Source organism: Oryctolagus cuniculus, chromosome 1, assembly GCF_964237555.1.
Source record: "Oryctolagus cuniculus chromosome 1, mOryCun1.1, whole genome shotgun sequence".
In the NCBI taxonomy this organism is placed as follows: Eukaryota; Metazoa; Chordata; class Mammalia; order Lagomorpha; family Leporidae; genus Oryctolagus; species Oryctolagus cuniculus.
Window position 1 is genome coordinate 65,028,034 of NC_091432.1, and position 15,502 is coordinate 65,043,535.

At 39.8% G+C, this 15,502-nt stretch overlaps 1 protein-coding gene across 4 annotated transcripts in view; it reads right to left on the reverse strand.

The window, feature by feature from the left end:
* Positions 1 to 15,502, reverse strand: part of RAB6A (RAB6A, member RAS oncogene family) — a 65,851-nt gene that overhangs the window by 2,591 nt on the left and 47,758 nt on the right. For 2 of the 4 annotated variants that reach the window (XM_017344791.3, XM_051822489.2), the window contains 4 exons: positions 15,280 to 15,385; positions 13,289 to 13,400; positions 4,476 to 4,569; positions 221 to 287 (listed from right to left, as the gene is read on the reverse strand). In XM_017344791.3, coding sequence (XP_017200280.1) covers positions 221 to 287; positions 4,476 to 4,569; positions 13,289 to 13,400; positions 15,280 to 15,385 — 379 coding nt within the window. Of the gene's footprint in view, positions 1 to 220; positions 288 to 4,475; positions 4,570 to 13,288; positions 13,401 to 15,107; positions 15,214 to 15,279; positions 15,386 to 15,502 lie in introns of all 4 variants that reach the window. The other 2 variants (XM_002708705.5, XM_051822495.2) reach the window with 1 other exon arrangement.

Sequence of the window (15,502 nt, forward strand, 5' to 3'; positions counted from 1 at the left end):
TAAAAACCCTTGTACAAATGAATTATCATCAGCAGGAGGCTGCAAAGTGTGCACTTGGATCACCAGGCCCAGTGTGAGATGAAAAACCCGAGTTCCTGTGCTCTTAAACCATCAATTTGTGGCTGTAAAAGGCAATGGCACAATATTCTTTAGTCAACCAAGTGGGGCTGTAAAAGACCAACGCTAACAATTAAGGTTTCTCATGAAACAAAAAGGATACTGTCTTCTCTGCTTCTGTCCTGTGTGCTTTCCATTCCAGGCAAAGCTGCTGCTACACGTCGGAAGAGCTGCGGGAAAAAGAAATTTGACAACTGGAGGAAAAACTTAGCAAACAGTGATGGATTACTGCTGGAAGATGACTAAAAGTATACATCTTTTGGGTTACTCCTCACATAGTCTTTACTGCCAAGAAAGCACATTACAATGTCCATTCAATTCTATAAATTAATATATAAAAAGCTGTATGCCAAATACAATGAGTGAATAAACACAGGATCCCTGCTTTCCAACTGAACAGCTTCAAAATAAACAGCAAAAATGTAATCTGAGTCATAAAAATAAAGTTCTATAGAAAATCTGAACAAACAAATCACTCCTTTAATAGAACTGTATAGTGGTATTTCTATCTTTCATAAAGGGTTAGGTTCTAAATTAGTCTGTGAAAATCAGTCTATTCAAAAGTACCCTCAATAATTCTTTGAGAAAGCACTAATATTAGATATCAACACAAGACCTCTCAAATCCAACACAGCTGGCTTTCCCTTCATCACTGGAATGAGTGCCAGCCAAAGTGGCTGGACCGTGTTTGAAGCACAATGCTATGCAAAGCATCTTCAACAGGAGATACACTAAAGTATGTGGGAACAGACACGGACAGAACAACAACAGATTCTTCTCAAAAAAAAAAAAAAAAAAAAAAAAAAGAGAGAGAGAATTACTTATTTGAAAGGCAGAGACACACAGGAAAAAGAGAGAGGAAACAGAGGCAGAAAGAGATCAACCACCTGCTGGTTTCATCTCCAAATGCCCACAACAGCAGGGATTGGCCAGGGTGAAGCCAAGAGCCAGGAACTCAATCCAAGTCTTTCAAGAACAAATTACTTGAGCCCATCACTTGATGCCTCCCAGAGACTACATTAGCAGGAAGCAGAATCAGTGGAGCCAGGACTTAAACCCTGTTACTTCAATAGAGAATGCAGGCGTCCCAAGGAGTCTTCACTGCTATGTCAAATGCCTGTCCCTTTACTTGGGATATGTATGTAACCTGCTTACCTTGACATCATTTCTGATAAAACTGTGCATGATCAGAGATATGAATTAGCAACATATCAAATCGATGTAACATTAATTGTATAAGGTAGGTCCACTTCCATTTACATATAGTACTCAGTTTCAAATATAGATAAACACTCAGGTAAGACTAAGTGCTGAAATACTTAATGTTTGTGAAAGGTAAGAGGTGGATAAGAAATAGATCAGTCTGAACTTGAACCGGTGCCCATATGGGCACTGCCGGTGGCTGTTTTATCCTCTTTGCCACAGTGTGGCCCCACACAGGGCATCTTCAACCTGCTGCGACACAATGCTGACTCTAAGATGGATAATTTCTTTTTTTCTTTTTAAGATTTATTTATTTATTTGAAAGTCAGAGTTACACAGAGAGAGGAGAGGCAGAGAGAGAGAGAGAGGTCCTCCATCCGATGGTTCACTCCTCAAGTGCCGCAATGGCCGGAGCTGCGCCGATCCGAAGCCAGGAGCCAGGAGCCTCCCATGGGGGGGCAGGGGCCCAAGGACCTGAGTCATCCTCTACTGCTCTCCCAGGCCACAGCAGAGAGCCAGATCAGAAGAGGAGCAGCTGGGACCAGAACCGGTGCCCATATGGGATGCCGGCGCCCCAAGCCAGGGCGTTAACCCGCTGAGCCACAGCGCCAGCCCCAGGATAATTTCAATGTACTATATGCTATATTCAGTAACTAGATTCACAGAAGTGTGAGTCTGTGAAAACACAGGAAAGGCACTAATCATAGCCATGAAGTAGAATGGGAAATACTAGAAAAAGTGTTGCTGAAGAGCTGATTTCTACATTGGAGTTTTAAAAAAGGAGCTGGAATTAGCAAAGGAAAAAATGAGTAGTCTAAGCAAAGGGAACAATAGTACAAGCACAGATATAGAGCTATAACATGTTACCAAGAAAGGGGCTGGCTCTGTGGCATTGATGGGTTAAGCCCATGCAGCTCTGGCATCCCATATGGGCACCAGTTCAAGTCCCGGCTGCTTTGTCAATACACCTAGGAAAGCAGCAGAAGATGGCCAAAGTGGTAGGGCCCCTGCCACCATGCCAGAGACCTAGATGAAGCTCCTAGTTCCAGATTGGTCCAGCTCCGGCTGCTGTGGCCATCTAGGGAGTGAACCAGTGGATGGAAGACCTCTCCAGGTCTCTCCTTGTCTCTCTGTAACTCTGCCTTTTAAATAAATAAAAATTAAAAAAAAAGAAAAAAAAAACTATGAGGAAGGAATTAATAATTCAGTATTACACAACAGTGTAAGGCAAGATGGGAAATAAAGTGGCAAAAAGTGAATATAGGGTTTTCAGAAAATTCTGCTTATTTAAAGGGTTTTATTGGGGCCAGTGCTGTGGCGCAGCGGATTAACACCCTGGTCTGAAGCGCTGGCATCCTATGTGGGCGCTGGTTCAAGACCCAGCTGCTCCACTTCCGATCCAGCTCTCTGCTGTGGGCCTGGGAAAGCAATGGAAGATGGCCCAAGCATTAGAGACCCGGAGGAAGCTCCTGGCTTCAGATTGGCCCAGCTCCAGCTGTTGTATCCAATTGGGGAGTAAACCATTGGATGTAAGACCTCTCTCTCTCTCTGCCTCTCTTCTCTGTGTAACTCTGACTTTCAAATAAATAAATAAATCCTTAAAAAAAAATAAAGGGTTTTGTTTTAACCCTCTGTTCATCATCTTCAATTTAAAAAAATAAATGCATTAGTGCATGCATTTAGTGCAATAGTTAAGAGGCCACTTGGGTTGCCTTCACCCATAGTGCAGCATCCTGGATCCACTTCCAATTCCAGCTTCCTGCTAACATGCACTCTGGTGGCAGCAGGTGATGGCTATGGCTCAAATACTGAGGTCCTTGTCAATCATGTGGGAGACTTGGATAAAATTCTGGGCTGCGGGCTTCGGCCTGGCCCGGCCCCTGGCATTGTAGCTATTTGAAGGGAGTGAACCAGCGGATGGGATCTCTCTCCATCTTCCCATTTCTCTTCTATCACTCTGCCTCTCAAATAAGTAAAACAAGGGCCAGCACTGTTGTACAGTAGGCTGGGCCTCTGCCTGCAGTGCTGCCATTGCATATAGGTGCCAGCTCATGTCCCAGCTAATCCACTTCCAATCCAGCTCTCTGCTATGTCCTGGGAAAGCAGCAGAATATGGCCCAAATGCTTGGGTCCCTGCACCCACGTAGGAGACCCAGAAGGTGCTCCTGGGCTTCGGACTGACTTAGCACTGGCTGTTGCAGCCATTTGGAGAGTGAATCAGTGGACAGAAGACCTTTCTCTCTTTTTCTCTCTACTTGTCTCTGTCTGTAACTGCTTCTCAAATAAATAAATCTTAACAAGTAAAATAAATCTTTTTATAAAATACACATAAAGGACCAGCCAACAGAGGAAGGATTGTTATTTTGAAGTCTACTGCCTGGTCCATGGTGTGTGTTCACCAAATGACAGTTCCCATGGTGTAAGACCTAAGAAAGACCAAGGACAGATCTTTTAACTTTTTATCCCATGCCTTTTTCAAATAATAATAATAAAATTATATTTCTATAAATCCTGTAAATCTGGGACCACTGCTCTATATTATGTAGCACTGAAAAGTTAAGCAAATGGGGCTGGCTTTGTGGCATAGCAGGTTAAGCCTCCACCTGCGATGCCAGCATCCCAACCCGTTGTGCTACAGCACTGGCCCCAGCAGGTGAGGTTCTAACTTGTCCAATCTTGCAAAAAACAGTTTGATATGAAGTCTCCCTACACTCACATTTCCCTGAGCTATTAAACATTCCTGTCATAAACACTGTTCAAATACCAGCAATTTACTAAGGATAAAGTAATCCAAGTATACTTCCACAACAAGCAAACACTATTATATCAGTCTTGCTATTAGATGCTGAAATAAGGAAAATTTACCTTAAAAAATGTAGTAAGGGAAGTTTACAGTTTTCCAATCATGAATTTTGCAACCATAATGAAATAGCTGTCCTGTGCCCAATCTAAAAAATTTGGCAAATCTTTTCTCTTTTTCCAAAAACCATGCCCACTTATATTTTTTCAATATTCGAAAATATGTTGCTATTTCATGAGGCCTGCTATTGCTAACCAGAAGAAAGCTTTACACAAAAGAACTGAATATTCCCACAGTTATTCCATACGCTTTTTTTCAATCTGACAATCTCCACTCATACTCAAAGAACACTTACCTGCTTTACATTGTATCCTGCTTTTGCACTGGTTTCAATAAACATGACATTCAGCTCTTTGGCTTTCCTCTCCCCCTCCTCAATTGACACTTGCCTGTAGAAAAATAAAGAGGTAAACAAATATTTACTTTGAAAGATGGTATTATACAATTATAAATAAAGTTCTGAAAATAAGTTTTCTAGATATAGGTACTGATTGCATAGGTGAGACTAGTTAGAAAATTCATCCATCTGCAGCTCTCTTAAAATTTGTACGTTTCATGCATATGTTATACTTTTAATTTTTCTTTAAAGATTTATTTACTTATGTGAAAGGCAGAGTTAGAGAGAGACAGAGGCAGAGACAGAGAGAGAGGTCTCCCATCCGCTTACTCAATACCAAGATGGCCACAACAGTCCCAGCTGTACCACTTCCGATCCAGCTCTTTGTTATGGCCTGAGAAAGCAGAAGATGGCCCAAGTCTTTGGGCCCCAGCACCCACTTGGGACACCCAGAAGAAGCTCCTGGCTTCTGGCTTCGTGTTGGCACAGCTCCAGCTGTTGCAACCAACTGGGGAGTGAACCAAAGGATAGAAGACCTTTCTCTCTGTCTCTCTGCCTCTGCCTCTCTGTAACTCTGTCTTTCAAATAAAGTAAAATAAAATCTTAAACACTTTCCCATCCAGTTCTCTGCTAAGGGCCTGGGAAAGCAGTGGAAGATAACCCAAGTCCTTGGTCCCCTACACCCACATGGAGTATTTGAAGAAGCTCCTGGCAACGGCTTGGCCCAGCCCTGGCTGGAGTGAACCAGCAGGTGGAAGGAAGGAAGCTCTCACTCTCTGTCTCCTCTGTGTAACTCCTTTAAATAAATGAATAAATCTTAAAAAAAAAAAAAAAAAAAAAAAAAAAAAAAGCCTTAACAGCTTCTTCCTTCCCTTAATAGTACATCATAAATATTTAGCTTCGTAATTCTAAACTTCATATAAATAATTTTTGGTTGTATAACTTGTCAATTTGCCACAATTTATGTAACCATTTTCAAACTGTTAGAAATGCTCATTGTTTCTAAATTTTATATTATAAAAATGCTATTCTTAATATCTTTGAGCCTAATATTTTGTAGATTTCTGTAAGTGGAATAAGTAAGACAGGGCATGTATGGTAAAGCCTCTTGATATAAAATAAATATCAAAACATTAAGATTTCTTTTACAAGATATTTTGCAATACATTAAAATTAGCAGTGGTCTCAAACAGTCCTTCTAATGTAAGATTAGTTCATTTATCTTGGCATTTTTAGCATCCAGCTGGTATATAAAAAATAAATATACAAATGTTCCAGTTAAATATATCTCCCAACAAACCATGATTCCTAAATACAGAAAACTGAGCAATGAAAGGTATTCCAACAAGCTGTCATCACATCTTTTATTAATCTGCCTACATGTATGTTCTTAAATTTGCCCTCTAGTCCTAATACTATAAACTATCCTTACTAGAGTCCATTCCCTCCCTGTCAACAAGATACCCTTAATTTTTCACTAAGTACATGGACATCCTGTTATACAATACTCCAACAATTAGCATTTTTACTACACTTGGTTGTTTTCTCATCTTGTGCTTTCTCTGTACAAGGGTGCTTCAAAGAGTTTGTGAAGGCCAGCGCTGTGGTATAACCTGTAAAAGCTGCTGCTTGTGGCGCTGGTATCCCATATGGGTACTGGTTCGAGTCCCTGCTGCTCCACTTCAGACCCAACTCCCTGCTAATGTGCCTGGAAAAGCAGTGGAAGATGGCCCAAGTGCTTGGGTCCCTGCAATCACATGGGAGACCCAGAGAAAGCTCCTGGCTTTGGACTGGCACAGGTCTGGCCGTTGCGGCCAATTGGGGAATGAACCAGTGGATGAAGATCTCTCTCTCTCTAACCCTGCCTTTGAAATAAATCTTCCAAAATATGCATTTTCTATGAACTTTTTAGAAGATCCTTTGTATATACGTGTGTATTAATTTTTTAAAGTATACTTTTTTTATAACAGCTTAAGAGTAAATTGCCAATCTGCAGGCATTTAGGCCTGAATACTTCACTGCAGTGAGTTTCCTAAAAATAAGAACATTGCCTTTATATAACCACAGTATACTTAACCTACAGATTTTATTCAAGTTTTGCCAATTATCCTAATGTTTCTTATAGCAAATAGAAAATTTAATTATTTATTTGAGAGGCAGAGAAACAGCAGGTATGCACTCCCATCTGCTGGTTTACTCGCCAAATACTTTGATGACTGTGGCTTGGCCAAGGCTGTAGCAGGAGCCAGGAACTCAATCCAGATCCCCCATGTGGCTGGCAGGAAGCCAAGTACGTGAGTCCTATCACTGTCTTCCATGTCCACAATAGTGGGAAGCTAAGAGTCAGGAACTAGAGGTGGGCATTGAACCTTGGCGCTCTAACATGAGACATGAGTGTCTTAACTGCTTGGTCAAATGCCTGCTCCAGAACACTGCTCTAAAGAGAAACTTTCTCAACTATTCAGTTATCCTTAGAGAAGTGGGTGAGGAAGAGGGGTGTGAGGATAAATACTCAAGTCAGTCTCTAGCATCTTCCAAACATGATCAATGAGTTTTATTGTAAATGTATCTTTATGATTCATAAATTTAAAAATTTTATAGTAATCATTCACTCTCAAATTTTCCTATCTTTGATCAGTAGAGTTTCTTTGAGTTGGCTTATAAGTCTGACATGACCCCAACAGTCTTTACAGCTCTCTTGAGAAGGTATTGTCTGTCCATTTTTTCCTATATATTCTGCCCCAATCTTTTTTATTTCTACAAGTAATCCTGATTCCTTTAGAAAGAAATGGTAATTAAGTTTGAGTCTGGGCTCATTTCCCCTGCTTCAGGTCTTTTTAGTAGACTGAAGTAGAAAATACTGCAATTTTTAAGGATTAAAAAAAGTCATGAATTCACATGGTTGCTATTTATACTCAGAACTACAAATTTTATCGATATTATATATATGTTTTAAAGATTTTATTTATTTGAGAAGTAGAGTTACAGACAGAGAGGGCGAGACAGACAGAAAGGTCTTCCATCTGTTGGTTCATTCCCCAATGACCAGAGCTGAGCCAATCCAAAGCCAGGAGCCAGGTGCTTCTGGGTCTCCCACGTGGGTGCAGGGGCACTTGGGCCATGCTTTCCCAGGCCATAAGCAGAGAGCTGGATGGGAAGAGGAGCGGCTGGGACATGAACTATGGCCCATAAGGGATGGTGGCACTGCAGACGAAGCCTGGCCCACTATACCACAGTGCTGGCCCCTTGATATCATATTTCTTTCTCACATTCATTTTTTTATGCAGAATACACACAATAGTTTTGAAATACCAAAATCTAACAACTATCACCAACAATGTATTTACTGAAAATAGTTAGCTTTTTTTCAGTTTTTTTTTTTTTTTTTTAATCCTAGGATCTATTTCATCTTTGGATGTATAGTCAGGACACTATGCTTTTAGGTTACTTTGAATAGTTATATTTTTGTGAATTGTTTTTAATGAAATGTCTATTTTTATTATATAATTCCAAAGTTATATCTACAAGTTACTGTCAAAGAAGTCTAGTGTCCGCCATTCCTTCTTCTCTCTCACCAGAAATAACCACTGTCCAAACCTATTTGTGTTTCCATTTTGTTTTTAATAATATGTATGTGTGTGTGTATATATATATATATATATCTCTTTTCCTTAAATAAACTGCAGCATATGTTACACACTACTTCAGCTTGCCTTTTCACTTAAGTCATATACGAATTCTTTACTTTTTTTTTTTTTAAGATTTATTTATTTATCAGAAGGAAGAGTTGCAGAAAGAGGGAAAGAGAGGGAGAAAGGGAGAGAGAGAGTGTCAGTTTTCCAGGGGGCCGGTGCTGTGGTGTAGTGGGTAAAGCCACCGCCTGCAGTGCCAGCATCCCATATGGGTGCCAGTTCGAGTCTCAGCTGCTCTACTACTGATCCAGCTCTCTGCTGTGGCCTAGGAAAGCAGTAGAAGATGGCCCAATTCCTTGGGCCCCTGCACCCGTGTGGAGACCCAGAAAAAGCTCTTGGCTCCTGGCTTCGCATTGGCACAGCTCTGGCCATTGTGGCCAATTGGGGAGTGAACCAGAGGGTGGAAGCGTGCGTGGGGACGCTCTCTCTCTCTAACTCTGACTTTCAAATAAACAAACAGATATTTAAAAAAAAAAAAAAAAAAGAGTCAGTCTTCCATCTGCTAGTTCTGTCTCCTTCTGTCTATCATTCTATTGGCCAGAGCTGGGACAATCTGAATCCAGGAGCCTGGAGCTTCTTCTGGGTCTCCCACATGGGTGCAGGGGCCCAAGGACTTGGGCCATCTTCTATTGCTTTCTCAGGCCATAGCAGAGAGCTGGATGGGAAGTAGAGCAGCAGGGACTCGAACCAGTGCCCATATGGGATGCCAGCACCGTAGGTGGTGGCTTTACTTGCTACACCACAGCACCAGTCCCCCTTCATTTCTTTTGTTATCTGCCTAGTACCCCTTTACGAAGATAGATGTAAGTTTATCAAATCACTTCCCTGCTGTGAACATTTGGGTGTTCATAGTCTTTAGATATTACAAACAGTGCTACAGCCAATAGACTTGTGTATATGTAGCTTATAGAAGTGAAATTGCTATGATAAAGGATAAAGGTATAATTAGGTTTCTGCTAAAAATGAACCCTCTCTGGCCCATGGTGCTTATACCATTCCACATTGTCCAACAAGTTATGAGGTTATCTGTTTTCCCAGGAGTCTTGCCAGTAGAGGATTTCACAAAAATTCAGATTTTGGCAATCTGATAGGCAAAAATATTTCCCAGTACAGTTTTAATTTATATTTGTGTCAGGTAAGAGCAAGGCTGAGCTTCTTTTTAGATAGTTAAGACTGACATAACTTTCTCAATGAGCTGTCCATACTTGTAGTCAATTTTTCTATGCTTTTTTTCCTTCTCTATTTTTGGAAGCTCTTTATTCATTAGGGATATTAATCATTTCTTATATAGCTTTTACTAGTTTGTCATTTGCTTTATGGTGTTTTATGTAACCAAGTTTATTCACATCTCTTATTTCTTGTCATATTATTAAGTGCTAAATTTTGGTTAGTATTTACTTTGTTTTTACAATGAAATCTCTGATGGGGAGGCCCATGGCATTTAGCCTTGTGGTTAAGATGTCCACACACCCCAAGCCCACTTTGGTGTACTTAACTCCAGCTTCATGTTAATGCAAACCCTAAACAGTAACAGTGATGATCCTTGTGGGGTCCTGCCACCCACAGGGGAGGCCTGGACTGAGTTCCTGGCTCCTGGTTTGGCCCCAGCTCAGCCTTAGTCCCTGTAGACATTTTTTTTTTTGCCCCCCCCCCTTTTTTTTTTGACAGGCACAGTGGACAGTGAGAGAGAGAGAGAGAGAGAGAGAGAGAGACAGTGAGAAAGGTCTTCCTTTACCGTTGGTTCACCCTCCAATGGCCAGTGCAGCTGGCGTGCCGCGCTGATCCGATGGCAGGAGCCAGGTACTTCTCCTGGTCTCCCATGGGGTGCAGGGCCCAAGCACTTGGGCCATCCTCCACTGCACTCCCTGGCCACAGCAGAGAGCTGGCCTGGAAGAGGGGCAACCGGAACAGAATCCGGCACCCTGACTGGGACTAGAACCCGGTGTGCGGGCGCCGCAAGGCGGAGGATTAGCCTAGTGAGCCGCAGCGCCGGCTAGTCCCTGTAGACATTTGGGGAATGGAACAGCTGATGAGGGTTCTCTCTCTCTCAAATTAAATTTAAAAATTAAAACAACTCTGAAAACTTTGAAATTTGCTCTTCCACTGTGTGAAAACTTGAACTGATTTTACCTTTTCCTGTTGGTTAGTTATTCCAACTGTTTATACTTATTTCCATATGCAAGTGTGTGTGCTTCCAGATTTCTCATTGTTCCATTTTTCTGTGTACTATTAATGCACCAACACCATATTGGTTTTTATTATTGTTGTTTTTAATTTATTTTCGAGGCAGAGAAACAGACCCTACCCCAACCTCTGGCCCACTCTTTAATGCCCACAATGGAATGGACTGTGTCAAAGCCAGAAGCTGGGTACAAATTCTTCTCATCAAAATGTTGACTATTTTCCAAGATTGACCATATATTGTCAGTAAACTTACACAAACTGAAATCATAGCATGTATTTCTACAAAGGAATGAAACCAGAAAGCAACAAGAAGAACAATAGAAAATTTATAACTACATGGAAATAGAGTATGTTCCCAAATGGGCTGAAGAAATTAGAAAGGAAACTAATGAAAAAGAAAACGTATCAAGGGGCCAGCATTGCGGCGTAGGAGGATACGCCTCTGCCTGCAGCACCGGCATCCCATATGGGCACTGGTTCGAGCTGTGGCTGCTCTACCTCCAATCTAGCTCCCTGCTGATGGTCTGGGAAAACAGTGGAAGACGGCTCATCTGCTTGGGCTCTTATTCCCATGTGGGAGATCTGGAAGAAGTTCCTGGCTCCGAATTGGCCCAGCTCTGGCTGTTGCAGCCATCTGAGGAGTGAACTAGTAGATGAAGATCTTTCTCCTTCTGCCTATCATTTTATCGCTCAAATAAATAAATAAAATCTTTAAGGAAAAAAAAAGCTAAATTTTAGGGGCTGGCATTGTGGCAGTACAGGTTAAGCCAATGCTGGCATCCCATTCTGTAGTGCTGGTTTGAGTCCCAGCTGCTCCACTTCTGATCCAGTTCCCTGCTAATGTACCTGGGAAGCCAGAGGAAAATGGCCATATGGGAAACGCATATGGAGCTCCAGGATCCTAGCTTTGGCCTTGCCCAACCCTGGTCTGGACCCTGCTGTTATTGGCCATTTGGGGAGTGAACCAGCTAACAGAACATTTCTCTCTTTTTCAAATAAATAAATTTTTAGAAAAAGCAGGGGGGTGCAGTGGTGTTTATAGCAATAAGTGCTTACATTAAAAAAGTAGAAATATCTCAAATAAGCAATCTAATAATATATCTCAAAGACCTGGAAAAACAAGAACAAACCAAAATTACCAAGAGGTGAGAAATAATAATCAAAGCAAAAATAAAGGAAATTCAAATAAATAAAATTAAATATAAAAAAGGAAACATTACAATTGATGCATCAGAAATACAAAGGATCACAAGAAACTATGAAGAAAACCTATATGTTAACATATTGGAAAATCTTGAAGAAATGGATAAATTCTTAGATGCATATAACCTACCAAGAAGAAATAGAAAATCTAAACAAACCTATAATAATTAATAACACTAAGGCATGTTACATCCATTGCAGCAATATGTCAAGATAGCTCTACTCATATTTTCAAAATGTATCTAAATTTAACCACTTATCATATAAACTACTACTGTGCTAGTCTAAGTCATCATTTCTTGCTTAGAATATAGCCTAGATTAGCCTCCTCACGTCTACTCTTATACAACTTTGTTTAAAAAATATTTATTTATTTGAAGGGGGGGGGGAGAGAAAGGAGAGACAGAGACAGATCTTTTACCCATTTGTTCACTCCCCAAATGGCTGCAATGTCTCCCACGTGGGAGGCCTGTTAGAAGCTCCTGGTTCCTGACTTCAGATTGGCCCAGCTCCAGACATTCTGGCCATTTGGGGAGTGAATAAAAGAAGAAAGATCTCTGTCTCTCAAATAAATAAATCACACACAAAAATTGAGAGGCAGAGAGAGAGAGAAACAGAGACAGAGAGCAAGCTCCCATAGACTGGTTCACTCTCCAAATGCCCACATAGCTGGGGTTAGGCCAAGCTGAAGCCAGCAGCCAGATCTCAGTATGGGTCTCCCATGAAGTTAGCAGGAACCGAATCACTTGAGCCATTACTGATATTTCCCAGGGTCTGCATTAGCAAGAAGCTGGAATCAGGAGCTGGAGCTGGGAATGAACCCAGGTATTCCAATGTGGGATGTGGGCATCTTAACCAATAAACATCCACTCTGAATTTACTTTTAATTTTTTTTTCCAACTGTGCTACCAATTCTAATCCAGGTGTCATAGGCACAAGTTTAACAGTTCCACAACTCTTTGAAATGGATTTCAATGTAACACTTTAATTAACATAACAAGTTCATTACCTGAGTTTCAATATCTAACTCATGAATAAACAAATTATAAATAGTAAAAGCTCCAATTATTAAGTAGTTTGGTCAAGACTACTTAGAGAAGAGAGAATATGCAATAGATTGCTTAAGAATGCTGAAAGCAGATATTCAAGCCATGGGTTCTACAGTGAATGTTAATACATTTTGCATCCTGTGACTTGAATATGGCTTTGCTCATTTGATTAAGGTATCACAATCAAGCTATTCAGTTCAACTAGTCTGGCTCAACCATACAATTAAAAAAAAGCCCCCAAGAACAAAAAATGCACACCACTGAATTACAATGAATGTTTATAAGATTACTAAGAAAAGAGTATGCATCAACTATGAATTTTTAAAGATAAGACATTTCTGAAAATGGTTTGCTCTTTAACAAAACACTACCTTGTTTGTAAGGCCTTAAAAATGCAAAATGCTTACTGGCTTCACATGATTAAGAGTTACTTACACATAGGCTTAAACAAAACAAAACTCATTTTCCTTTACAGACTGGGTTTAATACTTACATTTATATTTCAAATTCCTACATTAAGAATGGAGGGTTATAAGCTTAAGGATTAGGTAATCTCCTCTCAAAATAAGTTTTCAGTGAGCAATATTATCAGGCCACTTAACACAGATACCAAGCATTCTGTATATACAAAATCACTTCATACCTCTTGTCAGCAAGATCTGTTTTATTTCCTACTAACATGATGATAACATCACTTCCTCTTTCTGTTCTGACATCATCAATCCATTTTGTAGTTTGCTGGAATGAGTTAACATCTGGTATAGGAGAATGGACAAAGAGATTAGTGTTAACTGAAAATACCTCTCCAACTGATGGATACCCATGTACCCCCAAAAGCCCTGGAGGTTGGAAGGGGGCGGGCACATTAGGAACCCACTTTTAATGTGCCTGCAACATAACTCCATTTTATCTGATTACAACTGTCAGTGATTTAAGCAAATCTGAGGAATAAAATTCTCAGTACTGTTTTCAGAGTAGCTTAAAAGTTTTTGACAATAACCAAATGAATGTGATCTATATGGAATTAAAAAAAACTTTCTGAAATGTAAAGACAGCCAAGGCAGATAATATGGTGTCATATTGCCACAGTGCTTTTTTGATCACTTACACATACCAAACATGACAAAGAAAGCATTTCCAAAAGTACATCAGCAAGTACCAACACATCCAGAAAATTTGTAAAGCCTTTACATAGCTTTCAGTATCTGTTTTGCATAGCTTATTCAGTTTTTGATCACTTTAACCTTTAAGTTTATTAATTTAATGCACCAGAATCACTTATTAAAAATTATCTTTTCTAGTATTGAATTCTGAGTACTTCAATACATTTACAGTAACTAAAGAAAACAATTTATTAATAATTTAACCACACTTGTGAAATTTTAAAAGAAAATATACCAGGTTTCACTTGCTTTGGTTAAAGTGAGCACAAACATTTTCAAGCTACAAAACTTGTCAATGCACAATAACCAACATACATCTATTTAAAACAAGTAGCAACCCAAAGTAAAGCTGCAAGAGAAGGACTGCATACAGCCCCTAGCCATAAGAAGTCCCTGATGGAATCATAATTTCTAGGTTCGCCGTTACAATTATTACTCAGTAGATATGACTTCTGACTAAGCAGAGAGGAAAAGATGTTTACCAACATTATTACTGGTTCAAATCAAGTTTCTTTGTTTATATGTTTTTAAAGAAGTCCAAGATACTGTTTAATCCTATAAATTATGAACTACTATATGCAATGATGTTTAATATTTCCTTAAAGTATGTCATAAACCAATTTACAAAGACAATTTCAAGCAGAGAACATTTTCCTTCCATCACCAATGCCCCATGAAACATTCACAGTCACTTAAAAGGCCAAGGGCATTACTCACTTTTTGGGGGAAAAGAAAAAACTATCACTTGTTTTATCTCCTATGTAACTTATCAATTAAGTCCATCATAGAATCTAGATATGATCCAAATAAAAATGATAATCAGAAAGTTGTACATTACATTTTCTCTGTCTTCCTCTATAGAGAATGGCTGGAAGGGGAAAGCAGAGAAAAGCTGGCGAACAGAAGTTTTAACAGCCTCAACAGAAACCTTGGAGGATTTGGAAAACTTAGCAAAAGGCTTAAATGCAGGTTATTCCATTTTAGAGAAATCTGAGATTAATTTTAATGAAAAGGGAGAGATTCCTTCAACTATAATTATGGTATGGCTTAGGGATAAGAGGATAGTAAGAAAGTTTTGAGGAGTATAATTGGACAAGAAAATTTCTGGGGTGAACAACCTAGGACTGTAAAAATAAAGCATACTGGTACAAACACCAAAGCAAATATTTCTGACCTGGTCAGTCTGTGATAAAACTTATTTTTACATGCCAATAGGAAAACAAGCACAAGACAAGAACATGCATGCAGCTAAGCTAAAGGTTGAAAGAAGATTAGAAATGCGTAATTCCCCCCACTCACTTGTGATATCATAAACAACAACTGCCACAGTGGAGTCACGAATGTAGCTAGGAATCAAGCTCCTGAACCGCTCTTGACCTGCTGTGTCCCATAATTGCAATCGTACCTAACAACAAAATCAGTCAAACAAGCAAGAAAAATAAGAGAGGTCAACCCATTGCAAAATACCTACTTGTAATATCGTAAACTACTACGGCTGCAGCAGAATCACGGATGTAACTGGGAATGAGGCTACGGAAACGTTCCTGACCCGCAGTATCCCACAGCTGCAGCCTGATCTGTGGGATGGGAAAAAATAAATAAAAAAAAAAAAGAACAAAAAAAAAAAACTAATACTAAAAACTTTTTTTAAAGGGGAAGAAGAGTGAGAAGGGAACAGAAAGGAGATTCATGCA